Below are 18951 nucleotides of genomic sequence, written 5' to 3' on the forward strand. Positions count from 1 at the left end.
TAATCCGATGGTGAGGAAGTGGCTGGAAGCAGCTCAATCTCCAACCATAACTGAATGGATTTTGTTCATTAATGGTCAATAAATAAATGGCTGTAACATCACCGACATCACCTGGAAAAATTTTACAAAATTTTGAACGAACTGTTGCAGGTTTTCCATCCTGCACAGGGTCCAGTTTATCATGCTGATTTCTGATTCTCCAGAAGAACTCCTTCTTCTAGTTTTCTAGTTTCTTTTCTGAAAAGTATGGTCTATCAGAATTTATAACTTTATATTAGACAATAAATACATTGATCTTGACCATAGTGTCTATGTCAACCTTATCTCTGCACATGGACTTTAAACATAGGTTTTCTAATACTGGAACCTCTTTATATCCTGCAATATCTGATCTAGACATTATTCTTATTATTTTATACTGATTGTTACACTTATTCTGCACACCCTAAGTAAAGATATTGTTTGAATAAAAAAAAAACAACTTTTCAGACCCGCCAGACATTTATATACAAATGCATGGATGAAATACAGGATGTTTCAATATTCTAAGCTTGGAACTGTTATATAGTTTGTACTGATGTATTTGTCATGGTTTCAAAGAAATCTAAAGTCACGATCTCATGATTAATAGTAAATTCCTTAATAACACTACATATTACAAAGTATTTTAACATGAGGCTGTATTTGTCGCATATTTTTATTCCTTCTATTGAATTTAACTGTCCTATAATTTGTATGAAAATGTTTATATAAAAATATAATATAAAAATATTAAAAAATAAAAGTAATCTGTTTTATTCTCGTCAGATGAATGTATTAGAAGCTCAAAAGGACATGTGATGTCTTCAAATTTTGAAGCAGATTATCATAGTATCAGACAAGATGGATATGAAGAGTATGCTGTTATACAAGATATACCATCCCGTCAAATTGAAACTCTATCTTCTGATTCTTTTCATCAGATCCTACTTTCTGATTCATTACAAACTGTTAGTTTTTTTAACAGTAACACAAGAGATAGTGAACATGAAAAATTGCACAAAGAGGAGAAACTATTGGCCTGTTTAAAACGTGAAAAATGTTATGTGGATATATCAAATCTTAAACAGAAGAAGATTCACAAACAAGCAAATAAATATTCATGTTCAGTATGCGGGAAATGTTTTAGGCAAAGATCGCATCTTCTTAATCATGAAGTAATTCACACAGGGAAGAAGCCATTTTCATGTTCAGAATGTGGGAAATGTTTTTCGCGGAAATCATATCTTTTTGATCATAAAAAAAATCATATAGAGAAGAAGCCATTTTCATGTTCTGTATGCGGGAAATGTTTTATAAAGAAATCACTTCTTCTTAACCATCAAATAGTTCACACTGGAGAGAAGCCGCTGTCTTGTTCAGAATGTGGAGCACGGTTTACCTGTCCATCGAAACTTATTAGACACGAGAGGAGTCACACTGGGGAGAAACCATTTTCATGTTTAGAATGTGGGAAATGTTTTCCTATGAAATCTATTCTTCTTGACCATCAAAAGACTCACACAGGTGAGAAATCGTTCACATGTTCAGAATGTGGAGCATGTTTTACCTGTCAATCAAAACTTATTAGACATGAGAGAAGTCACACTGGGGAGAAACCATTTTCATGCTTAGAATGTGGGAAATGTTTTTCTATTAAATCAAATCTTATTCACCATCAAAAAAGTCACACTGGTGATGAGCCTTTTTCATGTTTAGAGTGTGGAAAATGTTTTACTAAGAAGTTCACTCTTGTTATACATCATAGAACTCACACTGGAGAGAAGCCATATTTATGTACAGAATGTGGGAAATGTTTTAAGCAAAAAACACATCTTGCTGTGCATCAGAAAACTCACACAGGAGAAAAGCCATTTTCATGTTTAGAATGCGGGAAAAGTTTTTCTCGGAAATCACAGCTTACTGACCACCAAAAAATTCACTCCAAAGATAATCCATTTTCGTGTTCACAATGCGGGAAATGTTTTAAAAAGAAGCCATATCTTGATAGACATCTAAGAATTCATACAGATAAGAAGTCTAATGTGAAAAATGTGGGAAGTGTTTTATCCACTAATCTCTTGTAGCTAAGCATCAAAAACTCACACCGGAAAAAAGACATTTTCATGCTGAGAGTATGGGTAAAAAAATTGAAAATTAAATCTGAATCAAGAAATTAACACGACCAGAAAAAATATTTTAAGATCATCAGATCTGGTTAAGCATTAGAGAAGTCACACAGGAGAGAAGCAATTTTCATGCTTAAAACAAGGCAAATTGTTTTCTAGGAAATCAAATCTAAAGGGTGGTAAATGTTTCACAGTTAGCTCAAAAATTGTTACTAGAAATGTTGATTTTACAATGAAATCGAATGCATTTTTTTCAATTTTTTGTTTGTGTTTTAAAATTGTACAAAAAAATAATTAAAGTACAGATATTTGACTTTGTGTCACTGTCTCACAAAGTATGCATTTCACAAACTGATTTATTCATGCACATTTTATTTGTCAGATACGAGTTAGATATCTGCCCCACTAATTCGGAAGGCTTTTGCCGCTGTTATCTGGGACCACTGTATACAGTGGAACCTCGGTTTACAAGTAACTTGGTGTGCGAGTATATCGCTATACAAGCAAAGCTTTCTGTAAATTTGTAACTCCTTTTACGAGCAATCTTGGCTGTACAAGCAAATACTCACCACACACACTTCCAGTGCTGTACTTTCACCGCGCTCTGACCCGCTCTTGCAGTCCACACAGACACACATGCACACAGATATATTATGCTCACCTTACCTTCCATTCAATCGGCGGCCTCCTGGTTCTTGTAGTTCGCAGGTACCATATGTGTATTGGGTAACCATCGCAACGATGGAGGAGCTTCCGCTGTCAGCGCTTCTCAAAGGCAGCGCGCTGACCAATCAGAGGCAAGCAGCTCCTGCGTATGACGTTGACACTGACAGCGGAAGCTCTGGCATCGTCGCGATGGTTACCGGATACACATACCTCCGGACTACAAGAACCAGGAGGCCGGCGAGGGAACGGAGGGTAAGGTGAGCATACTGTGTGTGTATGTGTGTTTGTGAATGTGTGGAATGGCTCAATAGGAGACATTGCACAAGTTGTGGAACAAATTGTCTGAGCTTCCATTATTTCCTATGGGAAATTTTGCTTTGTTAGACGAGTAACTTGGTTTACGAGCACACTCCCAGAATGGATTGTTTTCGTAAACTAAGGTTCCACTGTACTCATATTTCTTGGTTGTTGTTGGGAGTTTTTTTGAGAAGGGGGGAACAGTGGTTCAAAAGAGTGATAACAGTTGTTTATAGTGAAAAAAAATAAAATGTATCGTAAAAGAAAAAGTGGCAATGTTATAAGTAATGTAAAAAAAAGAAAAACATACAATGGCGTCTGGCAATATGATCAATATCATTGGGCAGCATGGTGTCTCTGGTTATCACTGCAGTCTTGCAGAGCTAGGGTCCTGTGTTCAAATCCCACCAAGGACAGCATCTAAAAGGAATTTATATGCAACCCCTGTGTTTGTGTGGGTTTCCTCTGGGCTCTTTGGTTTCCACCCACACTCCAAAGACATACTGACTGGGAACTTAGATTGTTAGCCCCAATGTATATAAAGCACCTTGGAATTAATGGTGCTATATAAGTCAATAAATATTATCTGAAAACGACATTTCATAAAAAATTCACTCAATTTAACCCCTTCACCCCGGCCACTAAAACACCCTAATGACCGGGCCATTTTTTGCAATTCTGACCAGTGTCACTTTGACAGGTTATAACTCTGGAACGCTTCAATGGATCCTGGCGATTCTAAGATTGTTTTTTCGTGACATATTGTACTTCATGACAGTGGTAAATTTAGGCCGATTATTTTTTGCGTTTATTTGTGAAAATTTAGTAAATTTTGAAAAAATTTTGAAAATTTTGCAATTTTCAAACTTTGAAAATTTATGCCTATAAATCTGAGAAATATGTCACACAAAATAGTTACTAAATAACATTTCCCACATGTCTACTTTACATCAGGTCAATTTTCGAAACAAAATTTTTTTTCGTTAGAAAGTTAGAAGGGGTCAAAGTTAATCAGCAATTCCTCATTTTTCCAACAAAATTTACAAAAGAATTTTTTTTAGGGACCACATCACATTTGAGGTGACTTTGAGAGGCCGAGGTGACAGAAAATACCCAAAAGTGACCCCATTCTAAAATCTACACCCCTCACTCTGCTCAAAACCACATCCAAGAAGTTTATTAACCCTTTGGGGGCTTCACAGCAACCAAAGCAATGTGGAAGGAAAAAATGAAAATTTTACTTTTTAACACAAAAATGTTACTTTAGCCATAACATTTTAATTTTCACAAGGGAGAAAAGAGATAGTGCACTCTACAATTTATTGTGCATTTTCTCCTGAGTACGCTGATACCCCATATGTGGTAAAAAAATCAATTGTTTGAGCACACGGCAGGGCTCGGAAGGCAAGGAGCGCCATTTGAATTTTTGACTGCAAAATTAGAGCTGCACTCATTAGCGGACGGCATGTCGGGTTTGAAGACCCCCTGAGGTGCCTAAACAATGGAGCTACCCCACAAGTGACCCCATTTTGGAAACTAGAGCCCTCAAATATTTTTTCTAGATGTTTGGTGAGCACTTTGAACCCCTGGGGGCTTCACAGAAGTTTATAACGTTGAGCCGTGAAAAGAAAAAAAAATTTTTTACCACAAAACTTGCTTCAACTAGGTAGCTTTTTTTTTCACAAGGGTATCCGTAAAAAATGCACCATAAAATGTATTGTGCATTTTCTCCTGAGTACGCAGATACCTCATATGTGGTGGAAAGTAATTGTTTGTGCGCATGGCGGGGCTCAGAAGAGAAAGAGCACCATTTGACAGCAAAATTGGTTGGAATCATTAGCTGACGTAATGTTGCATTTGGAGACCCCTGAGGTGCCTAAACAATGGAGCTCCCCCACAAGTGACCCCATTTTGGAAACTAGACGCCTCAAGGAATTTATCTAGATGTTTAGCGAGCCCCAAGGGGCTCCACACAAGTTGATAATGTTGAGCCATGAATACAATTTTTTTTTTTTTCACCACAAAACTGTTACTTGAACCACGTAGCTTTTTTTTTCACAAGGGTATCAGGAAAAAATGTACCATAAAACGTATTGTGCAATTTCTCCTGAGTACGACGATACCTCATATGTGGTGGAAAGTAATTGTTTGGGCGCATGGTGGGGCTCAGAAGAGAAAGCGCACCATTTGACAGCAAAATTGGTTGGAATCATTAGCGGAAGCCATGTCATGTTTGGAGACCCCCTATGGTGCCTAAACAGTGGAGCTCCCTCACAAGTGACCCCATCCCCTCAAGGAAATTATCTAGATGTTTGGTGAGCCCCTTGCACCCCCAGGGGCTCCACAGAAGTTGATAACATTGAACCGTGACATTTTTTTTTTTTTTTTTACCACAAAATTTTTGCGTCAATCAGGTAGCTTTTTTTTTTTACAACGGTATCAGGAAAAACTGCACCATAAAACGTATTGTGCATTTTTTCCTGAGTACGCAGATACCTCATATGTGGTGGAAATAAATTGTTTGGGCGCATGGTGGGGCTCAGAAGAGAAGGAACGCCATTTGACTTTTCAAACGCACAGACGCGGTGCACTGATCGACCGCTGCAGGACGCACATTCGGATGAGATACAAAAAGCGTCGGTGATACGGAAAAAAAGAAAAAGTCACGCCAAAAATTGAGCAGGGATGCCGATCCGTTATGTGCATCCCTGATCAGCGCTCGGCGGGACGCACGGACAGATGCGATACAAAAAGCGTAACGGATACGGAAAAAAGTCACGCCAAAAATTGAGCAGGGATGCAGATTTGTTATCTGCATCCCTGATCAGCGATTGGCGGGACGCACGGACAGATGCAATACAAAACGGGTTGGGGATACGGGAAAAAAAAAAGTCACGCCAAAAATTGACCACGGATGCAGATCCGTTATCTGCATCCGTGATCAGTGGTCGGCGGGACGCACGGACAGATGAGGTGTAAAAATGGACAGGATACAGGGAAAAAAAAAAAAAAAAAAGTTATACTCACAGTACCCAGAGGAGTAGCAGGAGGAACAGAAGGCAAGCGAGATAGACAGCTGTACAGGAGCCGCAGGCAGGACGTTGGACAGATCAGCAGAAGACCCAGGAAGAAGGACCCAGAGATGGAGGCAGATGTGATCGGGCCAGTGAAGAAATCTGATGACCCGGTGAAGGCAGGTAAGAGGACGTCAAGGGGAGGGGGAGAGGGGAGGGGGAGAGCAGAGGGGGATACCGGAAAAGCAAGGAAGGAAGGAAGCAGAATAGAGATGACAGAGGAGGCAGGCAGATCGCAGGGGGAGCAGATCGGGATGTCGGGGGGCAGATCAGGGCGTGGGGGGGCAGACCGCGGAGGGCACGGGCAGGGGCCATAACGGGAGCGCGCAGGGGCCATAACGGGAGCGCGCACGGGCCATAACGGGAGCGCGCACGGGCTGCAAGGGGAGTGGAATACTCACCTGGAGCAGGCACAGAAGCGGTGACAAAAGCGGCGACAGCAGTGGCGTGGTACCACACGTACCAGCCACTCCACGCTGCAGACATGTTGGGGGAGGCTCCCCAGACCAGCACAGGCCTGGGGAGGGCGGCCACCTACAGATCAGACCGCCCCACTGCACACTGATTGGAGCGATCGTACTATGACGCGCAATCAGTGCTGCAGGGGCTGGGGGCGGCATGTTTGAGATCCACCTATGATCTGCTGTAGCTGCTACGGCATCTCATAGCAGGATCTCATAGTATTGCACTAATTCGGGCATTATTTTTGCCGAAATCAGTGCGAATGATGTGGTTGGCGGTTCAGATTTGAACAGCCAATCACATCGATCGTCGATGGGGGTTGGCGATGCCACCCCCCCCTGGGGTCAAGCAAAGGTCCCCTGCTGTAAGAAACAGCAGGGGACATCATTTGAAAGCCATGGCTATGGCAATCAAATGAAGTTTAGGCCGTAAAATTACGTCCCTGGTCGTTAAGTCGCGTTAAAATAGGACGTAATTTTACTGCCCGCGGTCGTGAAGGGGTTAAAACAAGAAAAAGTATAAACTCCAGAGCACTATAATTCCTACATTAAAAATGTCGTACTCCAAAACTTTTAATAGCACCTGGCACAAGGAAAGTTGGAGCAACAATAGTAGTAGCACCACCGACCTGTACAGTAGTAACAACAAACACAGGTCATATTTACCCTCCTTTGCAGCCAGCATATTAGGGAGGAGGGATGGAGAATGTTATTGCTATATATCACTCATCTTGGTCACAGCAGGATAATGTTACCTCTGACAATAACATCGTTGGTTTGAGTCAATGTTCTGCACATTCCTCCTCAGTTTCATTAACAGTTCATCTTGTTGATTGTGGACTTTCATTCCGTCAATGACAACTTTGTCTTTTCTGACACCTGATCCCTATAGCCACAGTACTTTGGGTTCTACGGAAAACATTTTACAATAATTTGTTCCATTTAAAGTATTTGAGATCAACAGCATATTTGACTTGGTTGAGATTTGGGAGGTGGAAGATATGACTCAAATGCATAGCTGTGTTTGTGGTGGTAGTTATAATGACACTTTTAGCCGTGGTGGTAGAAGCTTTGGCAATGTCAGCTGTGATAATTAGTGATGAGCGAGTACCAAAAAGCTCGGGTGCTCGAGGCTCGGGCCGAGCATCCCAAGATACTCGTGTACTCGGCCCGAGCACCGAGCCCAATGTTATCCTATGGGAGACCCGAGTATTTTTCTGAAATGACCCCCGGCAGCATGTAGAAACCCTGAAAATGTCACAAAAGTCTCAGAAGAGTGCTCAAATGACATGGCAACAACATGGGGAAGACCCCTTGAAGCATTTATCACTCAAAAGTCACAGCTGTGAACAATTTTGTCCGAGTTTTACGCCATTTTTACGGACTCACCAGAAAACCTTCCAAAATGACACCAAAATGAATTTTCATGGCGGAAATGTTAAGAGCACATACCCAATAGTGAGATAGAGCTGGTGTATGTTACTTTTTGAGATTAATACATGAAAGATTTTACGTAAAACATTGTATGGCACTCTGATGTCCAAAACGCACGTTTTGTGCTTTTTACTAGCGATGTCGGTCATTTTTTTTTTCATTCTATCTCCCGTCGGTCGGTCTCGCTCTGTCGGTCTCTCTCTGTCTTGTCTGTCCACCTCTCACAGTCTGTCGGTCAGTCTCCCTCCTCTCTCTTACTTACTGTTCCCCGATCACTGCCGCGGCGCTGCACAGCTGTTCACTAAACTCTGGCGGCTTTTCCTCTTTTGAAAAAGCTGGCCGCTCATTAAACAATCTCGTATTCCCTGCTTTCCTGCTTTTCGGCGCCTATGATTGGTTGCAGTGAGACACGCCCCCACGCTGAGTGACAGGTGTCTCACTGCACCCAATCACAGCAGCCGGTGGGTGTGTGTATACTGTGCAGTGAAATCAATAATTAAATAATTAAAAAAAACGGCGTGCGGTCCCCCCAATTTTAATACCAGCCAGATAAAGCCATACGGCTGAAGGCTGGTATTCTCAGGATGGGGAGCTCCACGTTATGGGGAGCCCCCCAGCCTAACAATATCAGTCAGCAGCCGCCCAGAATTGCCACATACATTATATGCGACAGTTCTGGGACTGTACCCGGCTCTTCCCGATTTACCCTAGTGCGTTGGAAAATCGGGGTAATAAGGAGTTAATGGCAGCCCATAGCTGCCACTAAATCCTAGATTAATCATGTCAGGCGTCTCCCCGAGATTCCTTCCATGATTAATCTGTAAATTACAGTTAAAAAACACACACACACGAAAAATCCTTTATTAGAGATAAAAAACACTAACAAAGTCCCTCATCACCAATTTATTAACCCCGGCAAACCCTCCATGTCCGGCGTACTCCACAGTCCTCCAGCGTCGCATCCAGCTGTGCAGCGTGAAGGTGACAGGAACAGCAGAAGACACCGCCGCTCCTGTCAGCTTCACACAGCAACTGAAGACAGCCGCGCGATCAGCTGAGCTGTCACTGAGGTTACCTGGATCCAGCGGTGGATGCAGCGGTGGCCGCGGGTAACCTCAGTGACAGCCGGCTGATCGCGCTACTCACCGCCGCTCCGGTCAGCTCCACGCAGCAACTGAGGTGAGTATAGCGATCAGCTGAGCTGTCATTGAGGTTAATCGGGGCCACCGCTTGATCCAGTGACAGCGGGTAACCTCAGTGACAGCTCAGCTGATCGCGCTACTCACCGCCGCTCCGGTCAGCTCCACGCAGCAACTGAGGTGAGTATAGCGATCAGCTGAGCTGTCATTGAGGTTAATCGCGGCCACCGCTTGATCCAGTGACAGCGGGTAACCTCAGTGACAGCTCAGCTAATCGCGCTACTCACCGCCGCTCCGGTCAGCTCCTTGCAGCAACTGAGGTGAGTATAGCGATCAGCTGAGCTGTCAGAGGTTACCCGCGGCCACCGCTGGATCAGCGGTGGCCGTGAGTTACCTGACTGACAGCAGCTGATCGCGCTACTCACCTCAGTTGCTGTGTGAAGCTGACAGGAGCGGTGGTGTATTCTGCAGCTCCTGTCACCTGCATGCAGCAGAGCTGGACGCGATGCTGGAGGACTGTGGAGTACGCCGGACATGGAGGCTTTGTCGGGGTTAATAAATTGGTGATGAGGGATTTTGTTATTGTTTTTTATTTCTAATAAAGGATTTTTCAGGTGTGTGTGCAAGAATAGGGAATCATCCATGTATAATTTTGGATAGCAATAAAACAAATTTTGCATAAATCAATAGTAGAAATGATGACAAAAGGTTTGGGGAATGTTATTAGAAAGCTTTACTGTGAACTTTCCATCTCAGGCTTCTCTCAGGGTGCAGCTCACTAAATGCTTCACATTATGATTCTCCACTGTCTATGAGGCCTAAAACACACTTCCGCATAAAAAACGTACGTGTCTCACGTTCCGTTTTTCGTGTCCGTGTTCCGTATTTTAGGGGCGTTTCTCTGGTACGTATGGCATCCGTGTGAAGGCGTATGAGAGCCGTGCGTATGTGTGGGATGTCCGTATTGTCATAAAATACGCACGTGTGTGGTCCGTTTTGTAAGAACCGTATTTTGCCACAAATAACCTTGTTATCCCATCATGATGTGTTCCAGTTGTGTTAAATTGGACAATTAACTTCCCAATTTTGTTTTTAAGTTTAAAAACCCTGTGAAAACAAGGCTTTTGGGCTCTTTATCACAGCAAACACACTCCAACATGTCTCTCTCCAATTAAAGCAACCATGTATTTGCTGTGGTTGATCTCTAGGAGATTTTGGGGTTAGGCGACATATCATTGCAGAAGAGCCAGAACAGGAGAAAAGGATGTGGATTCACCCCCTTGTGAAGCTCAGAAAAACACATGGGCATTTTAATATTCTCTATGCCGAAATGCGGAAATTCCCTGCAAAATTCCAAGCCTACTGTCATCTCACCATTAATTCTTTTGACAACATCCTTGCCCTTGTGTATAATCGTTTGAAGCATCAGGACACCTGTATGCGCCTCAGCATCTCCCCTGAGGAACGACTGTTGGTTACTTTACGGTAGGTTTTGTTATGTATACTCATGTTTTTTTTAAAATGTTTGAAAATTTGTAAAATCTTAAAGGCATGCATTTAGCTAAACTATGCATTTTTTTATTGTAAGTTCTATGTGTGCAGAAAATTTTGATAGACAACATAACATTGTAAACAATGATAATTGTCTGATTACTTACACATACCAGTCTATGGCTAAAAAGATATAACACACAAGAGACAAACATCAAACAATCTTGTTTATTAAACAGATCAGTGTTTTTGTTTCCAATATGGAAAGTACTGTACCTTTCAACAAATATGTTTTAAACACAAAAACAATATAAGTCATACAGAAAAAATATACAAAATAATTCCTTCAGCCAGTTTACCAGTACCTCCCGATATGTGGAATCCTTAGTGTCATCCAGAGATTACCGCAAGAATGCTAGGGCAGGAGTCAGCCTCCAAAGATAAATGTAGAAAGGTTAAAGTCTCCAGCGGAAAAACTCCAGAATTTCAATATTTGTACTTAAAAATTTTTTTTTTAATTGAAAACAAACTGTAATGATTACACAAAGTAATGTCTTGTTCTGTTTCAATTGCAGTTACCTTGCAACTGGGCAATCCATCAGCAGCCTACATTTCGAATTCTTATTGGGAAGGTCTACAATAGGCAAGATAATCCTGCATACCTGCACTGTGCTATGGGAGACCCTTAGGCATCATGTCATGCAGCAGCCAACAACACAGGATTGGATGCACATTTCGGACGAATTTTTGGAGAAAATATCTTTCCCTAATTGTATTGGCGCCATTGACGGAAGCACATTGGAGTGAAGAAACCACCTAACTCTGCATCAAGATATTATAATTATCACAATTTTTTTTCCGTAGTAATATTGGCAATGGTAAATACAAACTACTGCTTTGTTTTTGCTGATATCGGGGCCTATGGCAGTGCCTCAGATGCACGCATTTTCAGAAGCTCACTTTTAGCAAGACAATTAATGTCTGATAGTTTAAGTTTGCCTGCACCAAGACCATTGCCTGGTACTAATGGGCCTAATTTACCTTTTGTCATGGTTGCAGATCAGGGGTTTGCCTTGTCTAGGCATTTGATGCGTCCATATCCCAGAAGGGGGCTGGACAGATCAAAAGCCCAATTTAATAGCCACTTGGCAAGAGCACGTTGCTATGTTGAATGTGCCTTTGGCATTTTGGCCTCAAGATGGCGCATTTTTCAAACCACCATCCAACTCCAACCAACCACTGTCAAGGCTGTCATTAAAGCTACAGTAGTGTTACATAATTACTGTAGATTACATGAAAGCAATCACGATGACATGGAAGAGTTGCCTGTTTTAAATGCCCCATTTGTAAATATTGGTACTAGTAGAACCAATTTGTCCTCTTCTGGTCTACAAGTGAGGAATCAGTTTAAGGATTATTTTAGTTTACATCTCTATAGTCATGTATAAACTTGACATTGTTATATATTTTGTTATCTGAGGTACATAATTACAAACACATATGTAATACAAAAGAGAAAATCACCATACATAGGTATATTGTTTGGTGTACTTTGTTGTTTTGTTGTTTTTCAGCTACCAATTTTTTTTTTTTTTTTTGGGAAAAAACTAAGCAAATATGGTTTTGTCAGTGACATTACTACTGAATGTAGCTGAGTAATTAAAATATTGTTATGTTTTAAAAAATTGTAGTCCTGATTTTTTATTGTACCTATGTATGTCTTTTTTCTTTTGCAAAACACACTGTATTCTATTATTTATTATAAATAATTTTGTCAGGGACATAATCCCATACAAAACACCATACTGTATTATGAAATAATGTCATACAAACATGATTTGTTTTACACTGTTGGAATACAAGTATGGGACCAGACCATATGCAGATACTGCATAATGGGTGGATTTTTAGTAATAAAGGTGTTTGAATGTTAGTGTAGTAGTTTATGTGCGTGCTTTTTTTAAAAAAACACAGTTTTGTCTGATGGATTGACAAAACACCATGTCCAGAGCAAGGCAACATTCTTACAGGCCGGTAATGTTTTGGAAGTGATAGAGTAACTTTCTTTTTAAATTTTGGAAACATAATGTCAAAAAATTCCCCATGCATATACACTAATGTTTAACATTTTGTAATGTTTTGAGACCATCTATAACCCTGAAAACATAACAAAATGTTGAACAATGCATACTTAATCACATTATGAGTCAACTAAATCCTCTAGGCTAGTGATGCTTTCTTGTGTAGTCTCCATTGCATTGACACCTACTGAATATGTTTGCTGCCCAACACTAGATGTTGTAGTAAGTGACTGATCAGTGTTTCCACTAGTAACAGTTGTTGTACTTGGGACAAATATTGATGCAGTTGTTTGAGCAGATGGAAGACCAAGTGTAGGTGGTACATATTGATGTGTTTGAAGAGGTTGAGTATGTGTGTATGTGTAGTTAGGTGGGTAAGGCTGATGTTGAAAGTACTGTTGTTGGAGATTATTAGGCACATGGTAGGATGTAGGTTGCTGAATCATTTGAGGTAGTCTATGAACATTACTAACATTACTTAGATAGCTAAAAGAGGATTGTATTGATGTCTGTTGGGGGCCTTGTGGGTTAAATGATGGCTATTGAGATGGCCTTTGTATCATTAATGTACCTGTTTGATGTGGGACAATTGTTGGCCTAATTTGTACATCACTTCCCATAGAAGAAGAAGGCCACTGTATATGTGTTGGTTGCACTACAGTATTTTGTTGAGTATTTGAGTAATGTTCATCTGTTTGGGTTTCACCAGTTTGTAGTATTGTGTTTGTGTGTGGGCCATGTGGATTTGCTCTCCATTGCTCAATCACTTCAAAACAATATATGGGTTCAGGCTCACGCTGGGTAGCAGATATCAGTGTTATTAAGGACGCCCTTAACCTGTCCTGCCTATTAGCTTGGACCAATGCAAGAGAGGGAGAAAGGGAGCGGCAAAATCTCTCTCCATCACTCTCTGGTATCAGTGAGTTCATCATGTGTATTATTCTTGTATCAATGATCTCAGGCAGGGACCGTAAATCTTCAAAACGCCTATGTCTGCGACCACGGATAGATTGGGCTATTGTGCGCATGGTATTCTTGGCTGTAGACCTGTTGGTTGCTGTGGGCTACTCTCTGCAAGAACTGGTGAAGGACCACTTTGTTGACCTGTAGACTGGCCTGGAATTACAGTAGTGGATTGACTTGTTCCCAAACCCAAATCAGATGACATTTCTTCTGCGTCTGGCTGGCTGGTGTTGGGGATTGTGGGTGGTTTGTAGGAGGTTGGCTCCATCTCGGAAGCAGAGGTAGCTGTAGCTGTTAAGACTGCTGACTGTGCCTCCTCACTGTCTTCTAGATTATCCTCTATACTTTTATGTAAATAAAAAAAAAAAAAAATTAGTGTGTGCATTTAATAAAGGCCGCCATGTGATATGATGGTTTAAACTTACTTTTGGACTTCCATAATGGGCATGAGGAAGGTTAGTCTTGCATAATACACATATTTTTTCTTTTTTGATGCTGCAGCTGTGGTTGGCACTGGGTTATATTCTCTTCTGAACTGGTCACGTGCAGACCGCCAACGGCGTTTAACAAGATCCACTGTTTCCAAAAAAAAAAAACAAAAAAAAAAAACAAAACCACAACATCATGAACACAATATTTTCAATTTAAAAAGGCACATAGATATTTTCTAACAAAATATTTAAAAATTAGTTTTAAAAAAAATCATGTGCATTAATACTGCAATCCATGACAATCATATAGTGACATAACACAATTAACCCGAATATGTAAACCAGTTCACCATTACACAGATTAAACCAATGTATAATTATTTATCACTTACAACTTGTTAAAAAAGTTTAAAAATAAAAACCATCAAAACCAAGCCATGAGACCCTAAAAATGTAAACATGTCAAAACCCATGAAGTGCCATATGTTACGCAAATCTAGGACAATACAAACTATATTCTGTCTCTTCCTGGTAGCAATGAATCCAACCGCTCTAATTATCAGTCCCTTAGATAACTGTATGGTTTACTCACTCTACCGGCTTCCACAGATAGCTCAACTCAGCCCAACGATGACTTGTAGGAAGACAAGGAGAAACGCTGTAGTTTTCTTCTAGAATCTTGTATTAAGTACAAAGTAAAGGCAGGTGAAAAGGAATAATCTGTACAGGGTTTTAGGCATGTCTCTTCAGCAATGGTTCCTCTAGACTAAACTGAAGGAGAAGGGAGGAGCATTCTACACAGAAGCCAACTAAGGGAGGTACATAGGGACAAACTTCATACAGTCTAATCTACCTAGTAACAATAAAGGAATTTCCTGATAGGAGGAAAAATATGCAATGCAAGAATTATATACAACACGTTGTTCCCATTCATGGGACACAACAAACTACAATTTACAGTTACCATTACAGAAATGGTGGCAACAAGGGTAATGCCTGAAAAAAACCCAATAAAAGATTAATGGATAGACACTTAACAGCACATTTTAAAAAGCCTTTTTAAAAAAAAAACAAAAACATGTTTGAATGATGCTTTAGCAGCCTGAAATGCCTTTTGTACATGCATGAAGTGCTTTGCAACCCATATACACAGGATGACATTACTACAAAACAACAAGGAATAGTTTAAAAAGCCCATGTAACAACAGTATCCTGTTTGTGAGTCTCCAGTGTAGCTCAAAATGAGTCAGGCCCATTAATACATGCCAAACAAACTATACAAATATGGCTAGATTCTGCCTACAGAATGTGCACATGTAGGTAAAGACAGAAGTAATGAAAATATCTGTACTCACCATATCTTTTTCCTTCCAGGGGTGCATTGAGACCATCCATTCCTGGGGTAGACTAGTTCAGCCACAGACATCCATGCTCGTTCCACCATCAACTTGTCATGGTAGCCATCATCACGTGTGTCCCACAGCTCTGGATGCCTCTCTACTTCCCCAATCAGCCTCTCTGTATCGATCCTGGGCGCCATGATCAGTACCTGTGGTGTTCTCTGAGCTCAAAGTTCCCCTGCAGTGAGAGGACAGGTGCCCAGCTGCTGTCTGGCTTGCAAATGAGACAGGAAATGTATGTTTGGCGCCAGAATTAATGGCCTTCAATTGACCTAATAGATTGGTAACGAGTGTTTCAAATCTTTTGATGAAAAACGGACACGGACGATACGTGCTGAACACGGACATACTCCGTATACGGTCTGTGCAGGCACGGACCCATAGACTAAAGCGGGTCCGTGCCTGCGTGCTGCCGGCAAAAAACGGACATGTCGTCCGTGTAGAAAACCGCACACACGTACTTACCACATGGACACACGTTCCGTGTGATTTTATGTGTGTGTGCCATTAACCATAGAATAACATGGGTCTCCGCGTCTCCGTGTCTCCGGTATGTGCAAAAACGTACCAAACACGTACCGGAAACACGGATGTGTATTGCAAGCCTGAAGAGGGGAGGTGGGAGCAATGAAAACAAACTGCTGACAGAGGTGTGGGTGGGTGTGTGTAGGTGGGTGGGTGTAGGTGGGTGTGTGTGTGTGTGTTCCTCATCAATCCTGTTGCTTTATTTCTGAACTTGAGATGTTAGAGAACAGTTTGTTTTCCCCTTATATTCTATGTATAGTGTATAGAAGCCATCAGCTAAACTCTCCAAATATGAGCTTAGAGTAAAAACAAACTAAAGCATCAACCATACCGAGAGCATGTATATATACTGGACTATTGATTTATGCACAGTTTACTGAAAGTTTAGAGTTGCTTAGTTGCTTTAAGAAGCACTTACCTTAATCCTACTTTCCTGTTCACTCTGGAGTCTCTAGCATTTCTGACATGATTGCAGGTATTCTAAAGCCTGCTTTACACCTTACGATTGTGCATACGATATCGTATGCGATCGTACCCGCCCCCATCGTATGTGCGGCACATTCAATTTGTTGAACGTGTCGCACAAACGATTATTTCCCGTCACACGTACTTACCCGTCCATACGACCTCAATGTGAGCAGCGAATATCCACTTCCTGGAGTGGGAGGGGCATTTGGCATCACAGCGACGTCACGCGGCAGCCGGTCAATAGAAGCGGAGGGGCGGAGATGAGTGGAACGTTAACATCCCGCCCACCTCCTTCCTTCCGCATTGCCGGCGGGAGCCGCGGGACGCACGTAAGCTGCTGTTCATCGTTCCCGGGGTGTCACACACTGCGATGTGTGCTACCTCGGGAACATTGAACAACCTCACGTTCAATTTTTAGGAATTGAACGACGTGCATGTGATGCGCACGTAGCTGTCAACACGTTACAATATAACTTACGATGCCGGATGTGCATCACTTACCATGTGACCCCGCCGACACATCGTAAGATATATTGTAGCGTGTAAAGCGGGCTTAAATGTCTCTGTTTTTACCTTTATCTGTAGGAGGAGCTTCACTACTTATATCATGTAGCTGAAGGATCATTTTGTTGTTTATTGAAAGTTGAGACTTTCTTTAAGGCCACAGTCACACTTGCGAGACTCTCATTGCATCACTTGGCACAGCCGCACACTTTCCTGACTGGAGCCGATCGGCTGCATGTATTTCTATGCAGCTTAGACGCTCGTGTCCGGAGAGCTTCAGGCTGTGCCAGGTGATGCATGTGAGTCACTCGCAATTGTGACTGCAGCCTAAGAAGTACTTTCCTTAATCCTACTTTCCTGTTCACTCTAGAGTCTCTAGCAGTTCTGAGATGATTGCAGGCATTCTTTGTGTCTTTGTTTTTACCCTTATCGGTAAAGGCGGAGCTTCACCACTTATATCATGGAGCTGAAGTGCAGCACGGATTCATCTCAACTAAAAGCCGAGATCCTCAGATCAGGAATAGGACAGATATTAATAGGACATTTCAGAACTTTCCTAAATTCTTATGAAAAAATATTTATCACATACTGCATTGAACTACTGTACTCAATTTATTGTATATTTTAGGAGTCGGAGTCAGTCAATTTTATACAGACTCCACCAAAATGGACACTGACTCCAGAACTTTGATTTCACAGCCCTGCTCCATACACACAAGGTTCTGCTCCGTACACGTCTCCGCACACGTCGTACACACACAGCTCCGCTCCGTACACGTCGTATATACACGGCTCTGCTACATCCACACTGAACCCCTCCTGACCCCACACATAAACTTCACCTCATCCAGCCCCATGACGCTGATCATGTGACCCCTGACTCCTCCCCTCCATGTGACATCATCACAGGTCCTGTAAGCACAGAGCAGCCATATATCTAGTGTGCGGCTCTGCAGGTGGAGGTATGTGGAGATTCCCCATTACTGGGCGCTGGGGGCAATAACCCCCTTTATTCACGGAGACAGAGGCCCCTTCCCCCAGAGCAGCGCTCCCAGTTAATGTGTAAAATATGTAATGTTGACATCTAACCCTGAAGCCAGCAGCCCGTACCTGTGCACCGTGCAGCATCATTCAGATGACAAAAGTATTTGAGGGAATTGATTTTTCAGGACAAATTTTAAATTCATATAATATGGTGAGAAAGTAAAAATATGGTACAAAAATGTAGAAGTCTTTTCCTATGTTTATCCCTTTTATATTTAAGGGCAGAGAGTACCAGGTCATATGATGCTTCTATGGTTCCTGACCCTGGGTCTATAGCTCCCTGCCCCCTTCACTATGGAATAATGTGGAAGGACACTGTCTCCTCAGTGCCGGCTATGAGGGCAGAGAGTGCCAGGACATATGATGCTTCTATGCTTCCTGACCCTGGGTCTATAGCTCCCTGCCCCCTTCACTATGGAATAATGTGGAAGGACACTGTCTCCTCAGTGCCGGCTATGAGGGCAGAGAGTGCCAGGACATATGATGCTTCTATGCTTCCTGACCCTGGGTCTATAGCTCAAAGCCTCCTTCACTATGGAATAATGTGGAAGGACACTGTCTCCTCGGTGCCGGCTATGAGAGCAGAGAGCGCCAGGTCACATGATGCTTCCACGGTTCCTAAACCCAGGTCTATAGCTCCCTGCCCCCTTCACTATGGAATAATGTGGAAGGACAGTGTCTCCTCGGTGCCGCCTATGAGGGCAGAGAGTACCAGGTCATATGATGCTTCCATGGTTCCTGACCCTGGGTCTATAGCTCCCTGCCCCCTTCACTATGGAATAATGTGGAAGGACACTGTCTCCTCGGTGCCGGCTATGAGGGCAGA

At 42.1% G+C, this 18951-nt stretch overlaps 1 protein-coding gene across 1 annotated transcript in view; it reads left to right on the plus strand.

The window, feature by feature from the left end:
* Window positions 1-18951, plus strand: part of LOC142312110 (uncharacterized) — a 68833-nt gene that overhangs the window by 36845 nt on the left and 13037 nt on the right. The window contains exon 7 of the mRNA XM_075350993.1: window positions 808-2001. Within this exon, the coding sequence (XP_075207108.1) occupies window positions 808-2001 (1194 nt within the window). The remainder of the gene's footprint in view (window positions 1-807; window positions 2002-18951) is intronic.

This window comes from Anomaloglossus baeobatrachus, chromosome 5 (assembly GCF_048569485.1).
Source record: "Anomaloglossus baeobatrachus isolate aAnoBae1 chromosome 5, aAnoBae1.hap1, whole genome shotgun sequence".
NCBI lineage: Eukaryota > Metazoa > Chordata > Amphibia > Anura > Aromobatidae > Anomaloglossus > Anomaloglossus baeobatrachus.